Consider the following 19,036-nt stretch of genomic DNA (forward strand, 5'->3'; position numbering starts at 1 on the left):
AAATACAATAAGAGATTGACCTGTAAACAAAAAAACTGTAGCTTTCTACCATAATATAGAAAATTCAGATTTTTAAGGCTGTTATTCTAAGTTTGTTACTTGAATAGGTTTTATTTCTTGCAGCTCCTGTGTCTGTGTTAACGGTGTCTCAGCAGTGTTTGTCACCAGAACAGCAGAAAGTCACCTGCTTCTATGAGGGAGATGAAGCAGAGCTCACTCTGACTTTGAATGGTTTCTTACTTTTACAATCAAACAAACACAGTCAGTCCCTGAACAATGACACATCTGATAGATCCAGTGTGTTTAATGTTTCCATCATCCTACATGGACAGCCTCTTGGAGACATCATGTGTAAAGTCTGGAACGATATCAGCAGAGATGAGACGGTTAAAACCATCACTGCTTGCAACGGTGCAGTATACATTTTCCACACAGAAATGTTGGACAAATTCAAATCAGTTTGTTCTAATAAATAAAAAAAAATTCTCCAGGTTCACAGTCAGTTTCTGTGGCTACATTTCCTGCAGCTGCTGCAGTTGCTGCATTCATCTCACTCCCACTTCTTGCTGCTTTGATCGCCGCTTTAATAAAACTTTGCCGAAAACGAAGAGCGGCAGCAGTTAATGCAGGTAAGTCACTATGGAATCCTAAACTGTTCATAATTAAATAAATAAATATTTAATTAAATAAATAAATATAACCTCTGTTCATAATTAAATAAATAAATATTTAATTAAATAAATAAATATAACCTCATGCAAATACATAATCAACCAATAAATCTCTCATAAATATATAAAAAGATCATGAAATTTTGAAAAACCTGCATCATTATCAAATATATTAAATTTTTCTTTTAAAAAAAAACTGTTCATTATTTTAAAACAGCATTTTAAAATATTCATTTTAATAATGTTGAATTTTATTATAATTCTGTCTTTTTTCAGAAGCTCGTATTTCAAAATCAATATTTTTCAAAGTAGCTTTGTTTTATTTCATGTTGCTGTTTTTCAGAATGGCGTATTTATTTCATGAAGAGCTTTTTCAGCAGAATGGGTCTATGTGTCAATCAGTGAAGGTGGGCGGGATCTAAACGCTCATTGGCTCATCCATGGAAATCGACTCATATTCCTGGATACCTGCTCTGCGGTGTGCCAGTTACAAACTAAGATGGCATATTCTGGCGACATCCGCAGGGCTTTGTTGACATTAGCCGATCAAATGGAGGGAAACAATCTTTCGACAGACGCTATTTTGAGTCGTTTGGATGACATATTTGAAATGCTCAGCTTAATAGTTGCTGCAGAAGATGCAGACATTGACGATTCAGTTTTTGCTAGTTTAAGAGCAATTGAGCACCGGGTTCACGTGGACCGCACCACGGAGGAGCTTTCTTTAAGCACCGGTCGTCCACGTCTTGAAGTTCCCGTGGAAACCCTCAGGAGTCTCGTTCTCTGTGGAATGACCACTAAAGCTATTGCTAGCATGTTAGCCGTGTCTGAAAGCACTGTTCGGAGGAGAATGCTTGAAGAAGCCTTAAGGTGAGTTCACAATTATTTAATTGTTTTCTACTTAAGCACAGTGGGTTTTTTTTTTAAAGAAACATTTAATGTTTTAGTCCCGGAAATGCATCTTTCATTTATAGTTTTACATTAGCCTGAGTCTGATTAGTTATTTGCCTTTGAGCTGTGTTGAGTTTTCTTATAGCACAAATCAAATGATGTACAAATGTGCATGCAGTCTGTGCTTCTGATTTCCTATTGAATTCTATATATTCATGATCCTTTTTGATTTTATATTTTACTTTTTCAGTTACTGATACAAAGCCCATCGAGACGACTGTTGTTGTGAATTTTGGCTATACAAAAATAACATTGAATTTAACTGAATTTGGCCACCAGGTCAAGAGCAGGTGAAGGGTCTGTGTCTAGTTCCAAACAAGTAAGAATTTAATGTAGGGTCAAATTAAATTAACAAAATTAGTAAACATTACACATGTAGTATAGCATCTCACTCTGACATACTATACATCTTTGAGAAATTAAAATTTGCTTACTACTTGTTTTTCCCAACAGGAATATGTTATTGAAATTTCTCCATTATCTTTTTTCAGTCATGGCAGATTTTTTGTTAGTTGCATCGTTTGCATAAGATGCTTTAAGAAGCAATATAAAAAAATTGTTGTCAGTACAGGGTAGGATGTTGCTTGATATTTGTGTTTGATGAAATATATTTTTGAATGTTTATTTCTCTATCGATCTGTAACAAAGTGGTGTCATGTGAAGGAAATCTGACAGGTATTCATCAGTTGGTGATGATGAATTGGATGCCATAGTGTTGGAGATTCAGCATTGTTACCCCAATGCTGGCTGCAGGATAATGATGGGACATCTCCGATCCAGAGGCATACATATTCAAAGTAAGGTTGGACATCCAAACAGCACCAGTTATAAAAGTATTTCTCTTTCCCTGTTAAACTAGTTTAGTGGTGGATAATCCTGGTCCTCAAGGACCACCATCTTGCATGTTCATATCTTTCCTGCTCCAACAAAGTGTTCCAATGTTTGAATTATCTCTTCAGCATGTTCTCAAGTGCTAAAGAAGCCCGTTAATCACCCACTGAAATAAATCATTTGTGTTAGAGCAGAGAAAAATATTTTGCAACTGTCATTTTCATGTTTCTGAGGAGCCTGATGAGCTAAATCAGGTGTGTTAGTTACACAGAACATGCAGGTAAGTGTGGCCTGAGGATCAGGGTTGTGTAATTCTGATCTTGGCAGTAGTAATAACTTCCTAAATTGTCTCACCAGGATCTCGACTGGCAGATTCACTCAGACGTGTCAATCCAGAGGGAGTCATGATGAGAAGACTGTCCATTCAGATTGCAAGGCGCCGTCAGTACAATGTGCCAGCACCAAATCACCTCTGGCATATAGATGGAAATCACAAGCTAATCCGGTCATTATTTTGTTTTACGACTTCAAATACATCTTAAAAATTAATTTAAATTTTATGTAAATATGTCAAATTTTAAGCACATATCTGGTTTTGACTTGGTTGACAGAATGTCATTTTTTAACAAGACTGACAGATATGACAGTTAAGTTTGTCCTGTAAACTGTACAAGGTTAGGTTTTTCTGCGACGAAGAAAACAAAGACTTATCTATTTCTCTGCAAGTGGATGTATCCGAATGGAGCAGGGAGACTTTGGCCCGCCCATCGCAGTTTCTGAATCACAGCCCCTAGCTTTTTTAAACTATTTTTTTTTAAATCAAGATCTGAATTTCTTTTTTTTTCTTTTTATTCAATCGCAATTTTAATCTTAAATGTGTTAAAATGCGTCCGCCATCATGAGAAAAACATTTTAAAAACACAAGTTTCATTGGAGTGGGTGTTTAAGATATTACCCACACTTATTTCACATGTGTGTCTCAAAGCTAAAAGGGGGGTGTTTAAAATACTTTAGCCTAGTCTTCCAAATCCTGACCCTAACCCTTCCTCTGGGTCTAGGGCCATCCTGACCCCAACCTTATTCAATATAAGTGCGGCAAAGTAAAAAGTTCAGCACTAACCATACATATTTGGAAAATTACCTGAAAATAAATAAATAAATAAATATTCTTAACTATGGTAAGATGACAATATTTCCCCTTTTCCTTTAACCAGATGGAGAGTAGTCGTCCATGGTGGAATAGATGGTTTTTCAAGGTTGGTTGTCTACCTTAATGCTTCTACAAACAACAAAGCCACAACTGTTTTCAATGGGTTTTTGACAGCAGTCAGCCAATATGGAGTACCATCACGAGTCAGGTAAATGTTACAAAATCACTTATAAAACATAATCTTTGGACTTTTCAGTACTGTTTTCCACCTCTTCCCTCAGGTCAGACAAAGGAGGTGAAAATGTGAAGGTAGCTCATTTCATGGTCCAGACAATGGGGCAGAACAGGAATTCTCATATTACTGGCAGAAGTGTGCACAATCAGCGGTATGGGCAACTGAAACCACACAAAACTGCACTCTTGGAACACAAACCTCTGCATGCACTGCAGAATACTTCCAAAAAATTCCTGGATCTGGACCACTCCAAAAATTTAATCATTTCTTCCTTGACCCATTTCACACACATTCTAAAGATTGTATGAAAAGAAATTTAACTTTGAGTTTTGTCAATGGCCAATTCCTGGTAAAAACATAGCCCTATTGGCAGTTGAAATAACCAACTTGTATTAGTACAAGTAATGCCAGTCAGATATTTTTGGTCATTTTATGGGCTTGTTTAAAATTAAAAATGATTACTAACTTAAATTCATTGGCATCCCTTTATGACCTTCCCAATAATTGATACACAAGGATGTTTTTAAAATGATCTTCCATTTCTTTACAGAATTGAACGTCTTTGGAGGGATGTGTATGAAAATGTCCTGGACCTTTTCTACACAATCTTTACTGAGCTGGAGATTCAGGGACTGCTCAATCCTGGTGAAGAAATTGACCTTTATGCACTGCACAGATGCTTTCTTCTTCACATTCAACAGCATCTTCACGCATTTGCACAAGCTTGGAACCATCATGGACTGAGAACGGCAAACAACCGCTCACCCCTGCAACTCTGGCTACAGCATAGAAGAGAAGGGCATGACTTTTCACAGGTACAACTGTGTTTTATTCAAATTTTAACTTTCATGAAACCTTTTTCTTATGACAGCAAATGAATTGGCTTATGTTGGCTTTTTTGTGGCAAAGCATATTTTATGTTATATACTTTATTTATATATTTTTTTTTTTACAAAGAATAGTTCATAAATAAATTCTAGTTTGGAACTGCTGTGTAAATCAATAGTAAGTGGGAGCTTGTTTTGTAGCATCAAGTGATAACAATTTGTCCCTCTGACAAAATTGATTTGCTCAAGAAGATGCAGCAACATGCGAAGGGGGGGGCTGATGAGATTTTTTTTTACCCCGATCAGTGATTGGGTATCTGCTTACTCTGAGTTCTTATATGATGTTTTTGTAACAGATTTTAAAAATAAATTACGGTAATTCTAAAAGCAGATGCAGATTAACCTCAATTAGTATTCTTAAATAATTCTTTTATCATTTTACACTTAAACTTTTTTAAAGTACCAGTAGTTTTAACCATGAAATAAGAATAGTGCAACTGTCAAAAAAAAAAAAAATTAACTAGCCAATTAACTAATAAAATTAGGGGATAATTAGTCATGTGAGAAAGTTTGGTTACTTACTTTTAGGATTGAACATTTTCATTAGATGTGGTTCATATCCCCATTAAAAATTCTTACAACTAAATGATTTTCTTTTAATAAGTTGTAACATAAATGAGTATTCACAATTAGCTCACATTATTCGTTTTGGTTATTCTTTTTTTTTTTGAGATTATGGGAATCTTTTTTTGACCTCTAAAGGTCTGGCGTTTACCTAAATTGAGATCACATTTTAGGTTTCAGTACCACATTATTTAATTCTGCTTAACTGGAGCTCAGTCAAAGATAAATAAAAAAGGCATATCAAACAATAGCAAGTGCCTTAAGGGGTTAAATCAACTTTTCCCTTCCCTTCCTACTTTCCCGGTTTTTTTCCATTAAAAAGGGAAAAAAAAATATTTCCATGGAAATGCCTTTGTAGGTCATTGTTTCCATTAAGACAAACAAATGCACACTTTGTCAGTTTAAAGCATTTATAAGGAGTTTTTGATCCCGAAAGTCTGAATCTGTGAACATTGCTAACTTTCAATTTTCTTTGCGGCGTATTTTTCAGCAATACAATATTGTGATCTGTTTATGATATGCAGACTTCAAGTAGAGTATTTATCTGGAATAATAAAGATAAAACATAAAGCATTCATAAAAATAAATTAAATGATCCCTATTGGTGTACAAAATCCAAGATATATAGACTCTCCAAATATGTGATCAGGCCCATTTCTGATCACGATTTGACTGGGACACCCATAAAAACACGCAGCAGATTGCAAAACAGAAAAATACAGTTCTTCCGCTTAGGTTTTATCATGTGTCATATTTCAGGTGAATGAGGACTATGGCGTGGACTGGACAGGACCATATAATCACCGTCCATCCACTGAGGTCACTGTTCCTGAGATCCAGCTTCCACATACATTGACTGAACAAGAACTTTCAGCATTGCCAAATACCAATGTTCCTCTATCTCAGTCTTTGCAAGTTTACTTGGAAACTATTCATGCACTCAAAATGATGTTTTAAAAACCTTTTATTTGTGACACAAGTACATGTTGAACCACTGTTGTCTTATATAATTCAGTTCTATCTTGAACTTTGATTAGTTGTAAATGTTATTTTATGTGTTTTAAAGTAAAGAAACAGAGTGTGACCAGAAATTCTTTTTAATAAATTTTTAAAACATACAGTGATTATTGCATTTTTTTCTGGAATTGACAAAAATTACTGCCTTAGGAAAAAAAACGAATTCAAATGTCATAACATTTTCCCCCTTCAATAGTTCTGTAATAACAAAATATGCACATAATCACAAAATAGGCTCAGCTGATCACAATTAAGTTTGTCTTGTAGACTTGGGCATAATGGTGTATAAATGGGGAAAGTCATCATTTTAAGACCTTCAGATTTTTTTAAACCTAAACTCAAATTCTGTCGTATTTTTTTAAAACGTAAAACCTAAATATTTATCTGGAACTTAATGTGACTATATCAGAACAAACAAGCAAAACTGCATTGGAACCTAAATCAGACAAGAATATGGCAACACGCAGTGTAACTTCAGAAGAACTTGTAGGTCGTAGTCCTCCTAAACCAGACCAAAACCCGTGTCAGAGGAGGTGAGACATGCCTGCATGTCCACCAAAAATGACTCGTAGTTTTGGTAATGTGCAGGAATACGTAGAACCTCAAAACAGGTGGAGGACTTTGGTAAAGTTTGGTCGTTCACCACTTCAACAGTTATTTCTCTGGGCAGTACTTCCCATCCAGTCCAGAATTTGAGAAGGGCTTTTCGTTGTTCACACGATGCTGCAACACAGACAGTTTCGGACAATATTAGCTTAATGCCAACGTAAAATGGAATTTGCCATAATACGTCTAATGCCTGGTCGACCTAAACATTGCTGACTAAGGTAACAGCTTTAAAGACTCGCAGGCATGGATTTTCCAAACTATTTTTAAGAAACCGTTTCTGGTCTATACCCAAGTTTTTTTCCCCAATCTTATGCAATAAAGTATAATGCTATAGCGCCAGCTCCACCTAGTGGCCAAACTGAAACGCCCCCTAAAACAGATTAGATAATAAGCCAGTTTAGAAATTTTACAATGTTAATGATTTGCACATTTTTGTAAGAGCTTCTCCATTTTAGAAATTATGTAACACTGTATGGTTTATTATATTATTGGTTTATTATGTCACTAATTCATTTTACAAAGTGTGAACTGTATCAAATTAATATAAATATATTTAAAACATATATGAATTATGACTGTATTTCTATTCAAATATCTCTAAATTTGTAAACCACGTAAATTCAAAATTGAAAAGAATCGAGTGGATTGAACAACTGAAAAAACCTTGGCATCAAATAAAATTAATTCTGAAAATGATTGGTGATACCCAACCCCAATTTAAAAATGTACAATAATAATATGCCCATTTAACATTCCCACCCTAATTACTAATGGATTGTTTTAAGAGACTTACCATTTTCAATAAAAGAGCGCAGGTACCCTGCTACTCTGCACTGGTCTTCAAGCGAGCATTCATCATCGTCGTCATCATCATCAAGTTCCTTCCCAGGCCAAACTATCCTTTCAAGGATGGACTGCAAACAAAAGTATCTTGTTGAAACATGTTTGCCTTAAGCATTGTAAAATTTGTTTGGATTTTACTAGAGAGAGAGAAATTCTTCCATTAATTGAATTGTGCATTTTTCTTAAATACTTGAGACAATTAGGACAGCTGGATTTGTAGTTTGGCTTCTGTGGGGATAAAGTAATAATCTTAAAACCAGATATTTTCGAAATTCTGATCTAAAAGAGGTAGCACTTTACCTCACCGGACGGAGCAGTCTCTGAATCCCTTGGTAAAAACAAGGGTATGATGTCTGGTCTTTCTGTCAGTAATGGCCACACCATGGTCTCCTTCAGCCCTTTCCTCAGCTGCTTGACTTGACGGCTTGTTCGTGTTATGACCTGCAATGTTGAGAAGGAAACCAAAATCATGAAATTTGTAGTTCAGATTAGATACTCCAAGGAAGGAGCTTTTTTCATGTTCCAAAAGTACTTTTTATTTGGCAAATGTTATTCACACATTTCTATACGACTTGCACAAAAACTGATGGAAGTTTATGTTGGTCACAGGTAATACATGCAGCCAAGATGTGCATTGCTCACGTATTTTTTTTTTGGGCCCTAGGTCAAATTTTGTTGTTGGGCACATGTATTTAAAGTTAAAGTACCATTATTTGTCACGCTCTTTGGTGTGTGAAATGTGTAATACGCATTTGATTGACTTGATTGGCTGCACGTATTTCGAAAATTAAGTGTAATTAGTCCCCTTTTTGGTTTTACATTTTTGTTAATGTCACATTTAGTTCATAACAGCTGATAACTTACAGCATGGAATAAAAGACGTTCACACAGCCACTTTCGATTGGTTTGTGAGACACCTGGAAGGTCCCAGGACAGGGCCAGCTCAAGAACACTTGCTTTTTCCTGTTCTGTCAAATCAGCAGTACCTTCAAGCTGGAATACAAAGACAAAAACCTAAAAACCAGTAGTAAGCGGTGAAGTGGAAGAATTACAAATTATTTTAAAGAGTCATTTATTTCTCAAGATCAAAAGGTAGAAAAGTACAAACCAGCTGAATGGTGGTACGGATATCAATATCAGGACAATCCTTAATTTGAACTGTCACTGTTTCGGGTGAGCCACCAAAAAGGACATGGATGATAGCAGGACTAATTCCTGACAGACATGGTCCACCATGAAGGAATGCATGGCCCATCATTCTTCCTGTATTTAAAAAATAAAAATAAAAAACAAATTGTATTTAGAATAGAATAGAATGGCTTTATTGTCATTGTGCATAGTACAATGAGATTTAAGCATCACCATCAGTGCAAGAACAGCAAGGAAGGGAAAAGTAATAAAAAACATCGTAATACAAAAAAAAAAATCACACAAACAGTATATACACAAGTGTGCATATTTAGTACATTAATACAAAGTTAAAAAAGCAAACCTTCAAAACTGCTGTTAATAATTTTGTACAGTAAATCTAGTATGTTGTAATTCATCAAAAATTAATCTAAACAGCAACACTAAATTTGTTTACCTGCAGAGACATGAATTGTCGAATACTTTTGTCTCCTGTTAGTTTAATCCTGATAGTGGTTGAAAATCCCAGTTTATCTACAGTTTCTGAAACATTCAGACCAGCCCGTCTGGCACCAATAATCTTGTCATGTTCAAGGTCACTTCAATCACCTTTCTTCTCCATTCTGACGATCGGTTTGAACCGCAACAGATTGTCTTTACCATTTCTACATTCCTAAATGTATTGAATTCTTGCCATGTGATTAGCTGAGATTTGTGTTTACTAGCAGTTGGATAGGTATGCTTAATACCAAAATCACAGCTTTTTATTGGGTTTTTTTCTAACTACTTATGGCATTTCATTAAAATAAAAACAATTTCTGACCTGCCACCAAGAACATGTCACTCTCCAACAAGGTTTGGGAGGTGGATGGAGTCAGATGATCTGGTTCACCATCAAACAGTCTTGAAACATCTGTGTTCCCTGCACATAGTAAAGGTGAATTATCATGTAAATAAAATCTTAAACTATGATTTACTCTCTTAACTATTTATGGTGGAACAAAACCCCAAAATGAAGTATTCACATTTTAGACTACACTATTTTTGTGTTATAGTGAAATACATACATTTAGATTTTGATGTGACAGTAAAATACATACCAAAGTTCAAATGAAAGCCAAACTGAATAAGGGACATTATTTTTGAGAAGAAGAATCTCTTCACCCCTTCCCCAACAGCAGCATCCCCTGGAGAAATAAAGATTAAATCAACAAAAAATTAAACATATTTCCATCTACTTATTATTTTTCATTTGTGTGACATTACCTTGCAGTTTGCAGCAGACAGGGCTTGCCCACTCTACCTTTGGGACTTTGTAAAAGGAGAGAAGGGATCTCTCTTGATCCTCAGTACTTTCCCTCAAATCCATTTGCAGTACAACTGCCTTCCTGGTCTCATGCTGTGACAGTAGGTTGGACTTGTAGAGACTGGCAGCTTTGGTTCCATCTGGTTCACATTTCCACTCTGAAAGACAGTCATTTGTGTAGATAACTAAAATTAATAAGCACAATTATTTCATCACTAGTTGTGTATACTTAGCCAAGTAGTTTACAGAATATGTCCCTAGCTACATTTTGTGTTTCAGCTACCTGGTGCTTCCCCTGCACTTGACTTTTCTCCTTCTGGTTGAGTTGCTGCTTCCTGCAGTACCATTTCATCTGAAGAATGCACTGCTCTAACTGGCACAATGTCAGGATCCAAAATGGTAACATCTAATTCTTCTGCTTCGTTGCAAATATTCTGGGCATTGCTGTAGCTACAGGATGGCACCTCTATCCCTATCATGGAATTATTATTCTGCCTAACCTGGGCATCTGTTTCCAACTGAGGTGCTGTCTCACTCAATGGACTGTGATGAGAATAAACAAAGGTTTTAACATTCAGATATACATACAATATATATAATAAATTTTATTTTTTACAAACGCTTTAATAAAAAATTGAAACAAAATGTGTCTACCTTTTGCAGTTGATAATGTGGGTTTTCATTTTATTTAAAGGAATGTCTGTGTGACAACTTAGACATTTTGTGAGGGGCCCTTGTTGCTGGAGTATAAAGGAGCCCTGCAAAGAAGAGAAAAGAAATGATCCTCTGATTATTACAAAAACAATGTGAATGTGAATAGTTTGTCAATGCAACTAGTTGATTTGGTGAATGAAAATACTGATAGATTCAATGTCTCTGACATTTTTTTATCATAAAATTGTAGCTGCCCTGTTACTTGCCACTCAACTACATAAAACCAACACATTAAGAAAGATATAACCATTTGTAACCCCATTTATTACTCACATCGTCCACAGGAATACTCTTCTGCAGAGGTCTTATGTAAATTGTTGCCTGTCCAATTCCACATATGGGGCTGCGGATATATCTCACTGTATATCCAGTGTCTGGACATGGGATCAAGCCCAGGTTACGGCTTCTGGTTGTGCCAGAGATTCGCAGCAGTTCAAACCCTCCTGTGTCTTTCAGCTGAGGGAAGTTCTCCTCAATAGTTGATTTGAAAATGTGTGGATCATCATCCCTTGCTGCAAAATAAATGCATCCCCAAATAATAAAATAAGTCAAATATATTTATGTTGATAATTTCCAACCTAAGTTTAACAGCTAAACTACCAAAATACCTTGAAAAGAAATCCGTCTCTCCCCAAGTCCAGCTGCGGTTAATTCAAACTTGGATGTTTTGGATGGCACTGTGTCTGACATGTGATCACTCAAGCAGAAGAATGAGTGTGTGTATGTGAAGCAGTTGGGTTTCTTCTTGGAAGATGGTGGGGTCAAAGATGACAATGATGTTGAGGAAGATCTTTGTCTGTACGGGGCGAATAGTCTTGCAACCTCAGCTTTAAAAGAAAGAAAGAACACTTAAAACTATGAACAACCTATAAAAACATTTTAATTTAATTTTCCAATCTTGGCTTTTTTTCAAAATTGTTTTTATATATGTATATATAAAAAAATCTAGCCACAGGGGTTGCGAATCTAGCCACAGGGGTTGCAAGCCAGTAACTTCTGTGCCGGTCCCAAGCCCGGATAAATAGAGAGGGTTGCGTCAGGAAGGGCATCCGGCGTAAAAAATTGCCAAAATAACCATGCGAATCATCCACAACACTTTAGACATACCGGATCGGTCGAGGCCCGGGTTAACAACGACCGCCACCGATGCTGTTAACCTACAGGGTGTCGGTGGAAATTTGACTACTGTTGGTGGAAGAAAGAGGGGAGGCAGAAGGGTCCGTGGCCAGAGAGAGAAGGGAAAAGGCAGGAACATAGGTTTGAGAATAGGGACTCTTAACGTTGGCACAATGACAGGGAAAGGCAGAGAGCTGGCAGACATGATGGAGAGAAGGAAGGTAGATGTACTGTGTGTGCAGGAGACAAGGTGGAAGGGCAGCAAGGCACGTAGTATTGGAGGAGGATACAAACTTTTCTATCATGGTGTTGATAGGAAGAGAAACGGGGTAGGAGTGATTCTGAAGGGGGAGTTTGTAAACAGTGTTCTAGAGGTGAAAAGAGTCTCAGACAGGATGATGAGCCTAAAGTTAGAAATTGAAGGGGTGATGGTGAATGTAGTCAGTGGGTATGCGCCACAGGTTGGCTGTGAGTTAGAAGTGAAGGAGAGATTCTGGAGTGAGTTGGATGAGGTCATAGAGAGTTTTCCCAGAGGAGAGAGAGTTGTTATTGGAGCAGACTTTAATGGGCATGTTGGTGAGGGCAACAGAGGTGATGAGGAGGTGATGGGCAGGTTTGGTGTGAAGGAAAGGAATCTGGAGGGACAGATGGTGGTGGACTTTGCGAAGAGGATGGAAATGGCTGTAGTCAACACTTACTTCCAGAAGAGAGAGGAACATAGAGTGACATACAGAAGTGGAGGTAGGAGTACTCAGGTGGACTACATCCTATGTAGACGAGGTCATTTGAGAGAGGTTAATGACTGCAAAGTGGTGGTAGGAGAGAGTGTAGCCAGACAGCACCGCATGGTGGTGTGTAAGATGACTCTGGAGGTCAGGAAGAAGAAGAGAGGGAAAACAGAAAAGAAGACCAAGTGGTGGAAGCTACAGAATGAAGAAACTTGTGAGGAATTTAGGCAGAAGTTGAGGCAGGTCCTGGGTGGTCAGGATGAGCTTCCAGAGGACTGGGAAACTACAGCAGAGATTATCAGGGAAACAGGTAGGAAGGTGCTAGGTGTGTCATCTGGAAAGAGGAAAGACGGTAAAGAGACTTGGTGGTGGAATGAGGAAGTACAGGAATGCGTCCAGAGGAAGAGGTTGGCTAAAAGGAAGTGGGATGTAGAAAGGACTGAGGAAGGTAGACAGGAGTACAAGGAAGCGCAGCGTAGAGTGAAGAGAGAGGTGGCAAAGGCCAAACAGAAAGCTTACGATGAGCTATATGACAGGTTAGACACAAAGGAAGGAGAGAAGGACTTGTACAGGCTAGCCAGACAGAGAGACAGAGATGGGAAGGACGTGCAACAGATAAGGGTGATTAAGGACAGAGATGGAAAGGTGCTAACAACCCAAGAGAGTGTACAGAAAAGATGGAAGGAGTATTTTGAGGAGCTGATGAACGAGGAAAATGACAGGGAAAGAAGGGAGGAAGATGTGGTTGTTGTGGAGCAGGAAGTAGCAGAGATTGGAAAGGATGAGGTTAGGAAGGCTCTGAAAAGGATGAAGAGCGGAAAGGCCGTTGGTCCTGATGACGTACCTGTGGAGGTATGGAAGTGCCTAGGAGAGACAGCAGTGGAATTTCTAACAAGGTTGTTCAATAGGATTTTAGAGAGTGAGAAGATGCCTGAGGAATGGAGGAGAAGCGTTCTGGTCCCAATCTTTAAGAACAAGGGTGACACGCAGAACTGCAGCAACTATAGAGGAATAAAGTTGATGAGCCACACAATGAAGCTGTGGGAAAGAGTAGTGGAAGCCAGGCTTAGGAAGAAGGTGGAGATTTGTGAGCAGCAGTATGGTTTCATGCCCCGTAAGAGCACCACTGATGCCATTTTTGCTTTGAGAATGTTGATGGAAAAGTACAGAGAAGGTCAGAAGGAGCTGCATTGTGTGTTCGTAGATTTAGAGAAGGCGTATGACAGGGTGCCGAGGGAGGAGCTGTGGTACTGTATGAGGTCGTCTGGAGTGGCAGAAAAGTATGTCAGAGTAGTTCAGGACATGTATGAGAGAAGTATGACGGTGGTGAGATGTGCTGTAGGTCAGACAGAGGAGTTCAAGGTGGAGGTGGGACTACACCAAGGATCAGCTTTGAGTCCCTTTTTGTTTGCTATGCTGATGGACAGGCTGACAGACGAGGTAAGACAGGAATCTCCCTGGACAATGATGTTTGCGGATGACATTGTAATTTGCAGTGAGAGTAGAGAGCAGGTGGAGGAACAGCTAGAGAGGTGGAGGTTTGCTCTGGAAAGAAGAGGTATGAAGGTCAGTCGTAGTAAGACAGAATACATGTGTCTGAACGAGAGGGATCAAGGTAGAAGCGTTAGGTTACAGGGGACTGAGGTGAAGAAGGTGCAGGAGTTTAAGTACTTGGGGTCAACAGTTCAGTGTGATTGGGATTGTGGAAAAGAGGTGAAGAGGCGAGTGCAGGCAGGTTGGAGCGGTTGGAGGAAAGTGTCAGGAGTGTTGTGTGACAGAAGAGTGCCAGCAAGACTCAAAGGAAAGGTGTACAAGACAGTGGTGAGACCAGCTCTGCGCTATGGGTTAGAGACGGTAGCAGTGAGACAGAGACAAGAGGCTGATTTGGAGGTAGCAGAGATGAAGATGTTGAGGTTCTCCTTAGGAGTGACCAGGTTAGACAGGATAAGGAACGAGTACATCAGAGGAATGGCTCATGTTGCCTGTGTCAGCGACAAAGTCAGAGAAGCCAGACTGAGATGGTTTGGACATGTTCAGAGGAGGGATAGTGGATATATTGGTAGAAGGATGTTGGAGATGGAGCTGCCTGGCAGGAGGGCAAGAGGACGGCCAAAGAGGAGATACATGGATGTCTTAACAGAGGACATGAAGTTGGCTAATGTTAGGGTAGAAGATGTCCATGATAGAGTGAGGTGGAAAAGGATGATTCGCTGTGGCGACCCCTGATGGGAAAAGCCGAAAGAGAAAGAAGTTTTTATATATGTTTTTGTTCATTTGTACATTATGCATTGATAATGTAGTCAGTCAGGAATTTGTTCTGCTCTGTGTGGCAGAGGTTCTCTTTGAAAATCAATTCACTAAGCTTAGAGTTTATGTTGAACTATAATCATCCTCTTTTTTGCATGATTGGCCAGTTTTCATAATCAATCACAGACATAATTTCTCTTAACACGTTTTCTTTAACCCTTGTGCCATCCTAGGCACTTTAACATTGGGAGTTGGGTCATCTAGACCCACTAGACAGTGCTCTGAACCTTTTTTCTTCAATGATTTGTGATCTTCACTGGTGTCCATGGATTACATGAAATCTTTCCAACTTTATCCACCTTTGTCATGGTAGGGAGAACACGTCAATGGAAGGGGGGGGGGGGGGGGTCATAGCACAAGGGTTAAAGCAAGTAAACAAGAAAAATAGTTCCTCACCCTAAATCTCTGAGCTGTTAAACACTTTAATCTGCTCAGAAGATAAACATACCCCCCAACATATTATTTTAAACGCCCTTACCTTGTACTGGGTTCAAACTAGTGTGGGCACGACGATGGTGGTTGCCGCTAGCATTAGCGTTTGGTAACGCTCCCGCTGGACTGTTGTGACGGGAACTTTGGGCAGAGTCTTGATCAAAAGTTGTCTGCTGAGGTATTATTGTTTCAGGTAATTGCACAGTGTTGCTGTCTAAACGATTAGCAACCTCTCTTAGCAACTCCGAAACGGACTTATCTCCAGCAGCCATTTTTCTCTCGGCTCGTAACCCGCCAGCTATAAATTGGGTTTGGAGCGTCACTCGATTGTTGAGGTGCATACCCCCCCCTAGTGTTGAGGGGTGGGCATTACGCCGTCACGTTTGCTGAAGCATCTCCGTTCGATGTAGTCAGGGTGCTGCTGCTCATGTCTGAGTAAAGGAGTAGCCAATCATAAAAGTGTCTCCGCCTTGTCTGGTTTGATTGACAGATGAACTCATTCTGCTGAAAAAGCTCTTTATGAAATAAATAAGCCATTCTGAAAAACAGCAACATGAAATAAAAACAAAGCTACTTTGGAAAATATTGATTTTGAAATCCAAGGTTCTGAAAAAAGAAGTAGAATTATAATAATATTCAACATGAATAAAATGAATATTTTAAAATGCTTTTTTAAAATAATGAACAGGTTTTTAAAGCAAAATGAAATATATTGAATAATATAATGGCTAATTTAAAATCAGTGTGCAGGTTTTTCACCATTTCATGGTCTTTTTATATATTTATGAGAGATTTATTGGTTGACTGTGTATTTGCATGAGGTCACATTTATTTATTTAATCAAATATTTATTTATTTAATTATGAACAGTATAGGACTCCATAAGTCACTAGTAAAGGATTTTGGGGGAAAAAAAATCTAACATAACTGTCTCTTAATATATATTTCCTCAGGTGATGCAGAACCTGATGTTATCTACACTGAAGTAAAAGTTAGAAAAAAGAATAGAAAAACTTAAGCCGGACAACAAACACGGCACCCAACAACAATTTTTCGTTCTGCTTATACTAAAACTTAAACTATACTAAGCGTCATTTTGTTCTGCTTCTTTACTGAGGAATTTTTAAACATTGTGAAAATAAAGTTTATCCCACTTTTCAGAGTTAGTCTGTAACATACTAACATCCATAATTCCATTAATAATTCATTATTATGTGCTTTATTTTTTTATCTAAAATGATTAACCATGTATAACTGAATTTATTTTGTAGTTATTCCCATTAAATTTGCTTTTAATCATAAGTAACCGTTTTGTTTGAAAAAATGGAATAAAACAGGATTACTAAAAAATCTGAGGAAGTTTAACACTTTTTAAAAGTTGTCTAATAACATGACAGCACACAATACATACAATCTAATGTATTTGTTTTCTATATAAAATGTTAAAGAGAAATGACCTACGTTATAATGGCATGAATTACATGTATTTGAATGTGTATAGAATTTCTATCTATTTTACTTTTATTTTGTTGTTTTTTAATCAAATAATGGCTAACCATCTTAGGTCTGCCATATCTTTGCATACATGTATTTGTTTCCTTTAGTATTTCTTGTTTTGATTGCTTGAAATAAATCAATTAAACAAAAAACAATCAAACCCAAATCTAATGTGTTTTTTAAAGGTTTTGCGGTTTCAGATGTTATTATGAATTACTGTTTCTTAACATTTACATTGCTTTTGCTGAGTTTTAAATTCAGATTTACCATTGTACGTGTAACCCTTGTGCTATCCTAGCCACTTTAACCTTAGGAGTTGGTTCATCTAGAGCCAGTGCGCTGGACCTTTTTTTTCTTCAATGATTTCTTCACTGGTGTCCACGGATTACATGAATCTTTCCACCCTTATTCACCTTTGTCATGGTAGTGTTTTTTTACATTTCTTTATTTTATTGAGTTTCTCAAAACATGAATTGATATAAAAGTACTGTGATGTATTGTGATGTGTAATATTTTTAAATATAAATGAAATCTTTACTGTCTTTAAATGTAAAACAAGTTTTTTATTTCATGTTTACAGAGTTACTGAGGCAGACTGAGTACTGAGGTTGAGGAAGGATCTATGAATAGCCTTTACTGTGGTGGAGCTGTAGAAGATTGAGTTGAACAGTTGAACCACGCTAATAGTTTTACTTTATGTAAAAAAGAATCCAAGATCTGTTTAACACATAGCCTGTTCTGAGTCTGCAGTAGCTCCAATCAGAATAAACTTTGAAACACCTTTGATCGACATATCAGTTCTCATCTCTTCAGAATTACAATATAGAAATACTTTTCTTCATTCTTGAGAAATCTTACAATTTATGTTCATTACTCACGTGTGCATCTTTGTTGTATCGCAGCGTTTTTGGTTGAAAACATTCCCATTCACCAGTGGCCCCCAACCTTTTTAACACCATGGACCGATCTGACGTCATACAAAGTTTTCACGGACCGGTCTTTAAGATGTGGCGGACGATTGTTGTAGGATTGCTATGATTAAGGAGGAACAGAGACATGACAAGATGAACTTTGAGCTTTTACCTTAACAGGCATGTCATAGTACATCGCACAGGTGTCATCATCCTCTCCCCTTCCCACACTCATGGTGCATAAAAGTACTCTGTTAAATGTAGCTTCCTTTTTATGGAAGTGGAAGGCTCCTCTTCTGTCTCCTGGCTGGGCGTTTTCCCCTTGGCAAAGAAACTTTCCAAAGAAGTTTGTTTTTTTACTCATTTTGCTAGCTCCTGGGTTTTATTTTAGCGGTAACCTATCACGTGACCGAGAAGAGCGCCTTGGGCTGCGTCAAGAGTGACATAGAGGGATGTAAAAGAGAATCAGGCAATTTTTCAAAATATAACATCTTTCAGATTCCGAAATAAATAAAATGGAAGTAATGTAAGTTCTTTATTCTTTCTGTGCTGCCCGGTACCAAATGACCCACAGACCGGTATTGGTCTGCCGCCCGGGGGTTGGGGACCGCTGCCCCCACACCATTGTCTGTCCAGTGACACTACAAGGCTGCTGTGATTCACAATGCTGAAGTTGGCTTACGATTGGAAAGGACATTAAAGGAACATTCCACTGCATTTTTACCCACTAAGATCGCCTAGAACCAGGTCCTGTTCAAAAACCACAGGACCTGAACTGCTCAAACCTGGATTATATTATGCAAACTATATTATTCAAAACAAATAGGTTGAGAACCATAAAATGTGTAAAAGACACATCATGGTTTCCAGACTTCCACCCAAATTCCATTGATGGATTTTTCATTGCTGCATTATGGTTGCCCTTTTTTTTTCAATATACAAATTTCCTGTATTTGTTTGAATCTTACCATGTTTATGTTAATTCAGGAAAAAACATATCTTTGAGCTGTGTTATCTGATGTATTAAATATGATATAAATGAAAACTCATTTATGAAAAATCGTATTTGAATTTTTTTTTTGATATTTTTGTTCAGAGGGACCAATAAAGGCTCCAAGTTCAAAGAATTTGAATTTTCT

General features: G+C 37.7%; 2 protein-coding genes across 3 annotated transcripts; one reads left to right on the forward strand and one right to left on the reverse strand.

Moving 5' to 3' along the window:
* The first annotated feature begins 722 nt into the window (after positions 1-722).
* Positions 723-6,407, forward strand: LOC105358284 (uncharacterized). 2 transcript variants are annotated; one of them, XM_078930980.1, is made up of 7 exons: positions 723-1,541; positions 2,286-2,419; positions 2,811-2,958; positions 3,668-3,811; positions 3,885-3,989; positions 4,540-4,653; positions 6,049-6,407. In XM_078930980.1, the coding sequence occupies exons 1-6, from the start codon at positions 1,171-1,173 to the stop codon at positions 4,580-4,582; spliced, it is 945 nt and encodes a 314-aa protein (XP_078787106.1). In that variant the 5' UTR covers positions 723-1,170; the 3' UTR covers positions 4,583-4,653; positions 6,049-6,407. The 2 variants fall into 2 exon arrangements, with proteins under 2 accessions (XP_078787106.1, XP_023818518.1); XM_023962750.2 differs by having other exon boundaries at positions 866-1,541; positions 4,389-4,653.
* On the reverse strand, positions 6,371-11,810 carry LOC110014152 (uncharacterized). The gene is made up of 12 exons (XM_023962749.2): positions 11,515-11,810; positions 11,180-11,418; positions 10,847-10,950; positions 10,476-10,735; positions 10,153-10,350; positions 9,987-10,073; positions 9,710-9,808; positions 8,867-9,021; positions 8,623-8,751; positions 8,059-8,199; positions 7,709-7,829; positions 6,371-7,029 (listed from the first exon to the last, which is right to left on the reverse strand). The coding sequence occupies exons 1-12, from the start codon at positions 11,594-11,596 to the stop codon at positions 6,809-6,811; spliced, it is 1,836 nt and encodes a 611-aa protein (XP_023818517.2). The 5' UTR covers positions 11,597-11,810; the 3' UTR covers positions 6,371-6,808.
* Between the last annotated feature and the right edge of the window lie 7,226 nt (positions 11,811-19,036).

The sequence above is a fragment of the Oryzias latipes genome, chromosome 14 (genome assembly GCF_053564925.1).
Source record: "Oryzias latipes strain Hd-rR chromosome 14, Olatipes_Hd-rR_3.1".
Lineage (NCBI taxonomy): Eukaryota > Metazoa > Chordata > Actinopteri > Beloniformes > Adrianichthyidae > Oryzias > Oryzias latipes.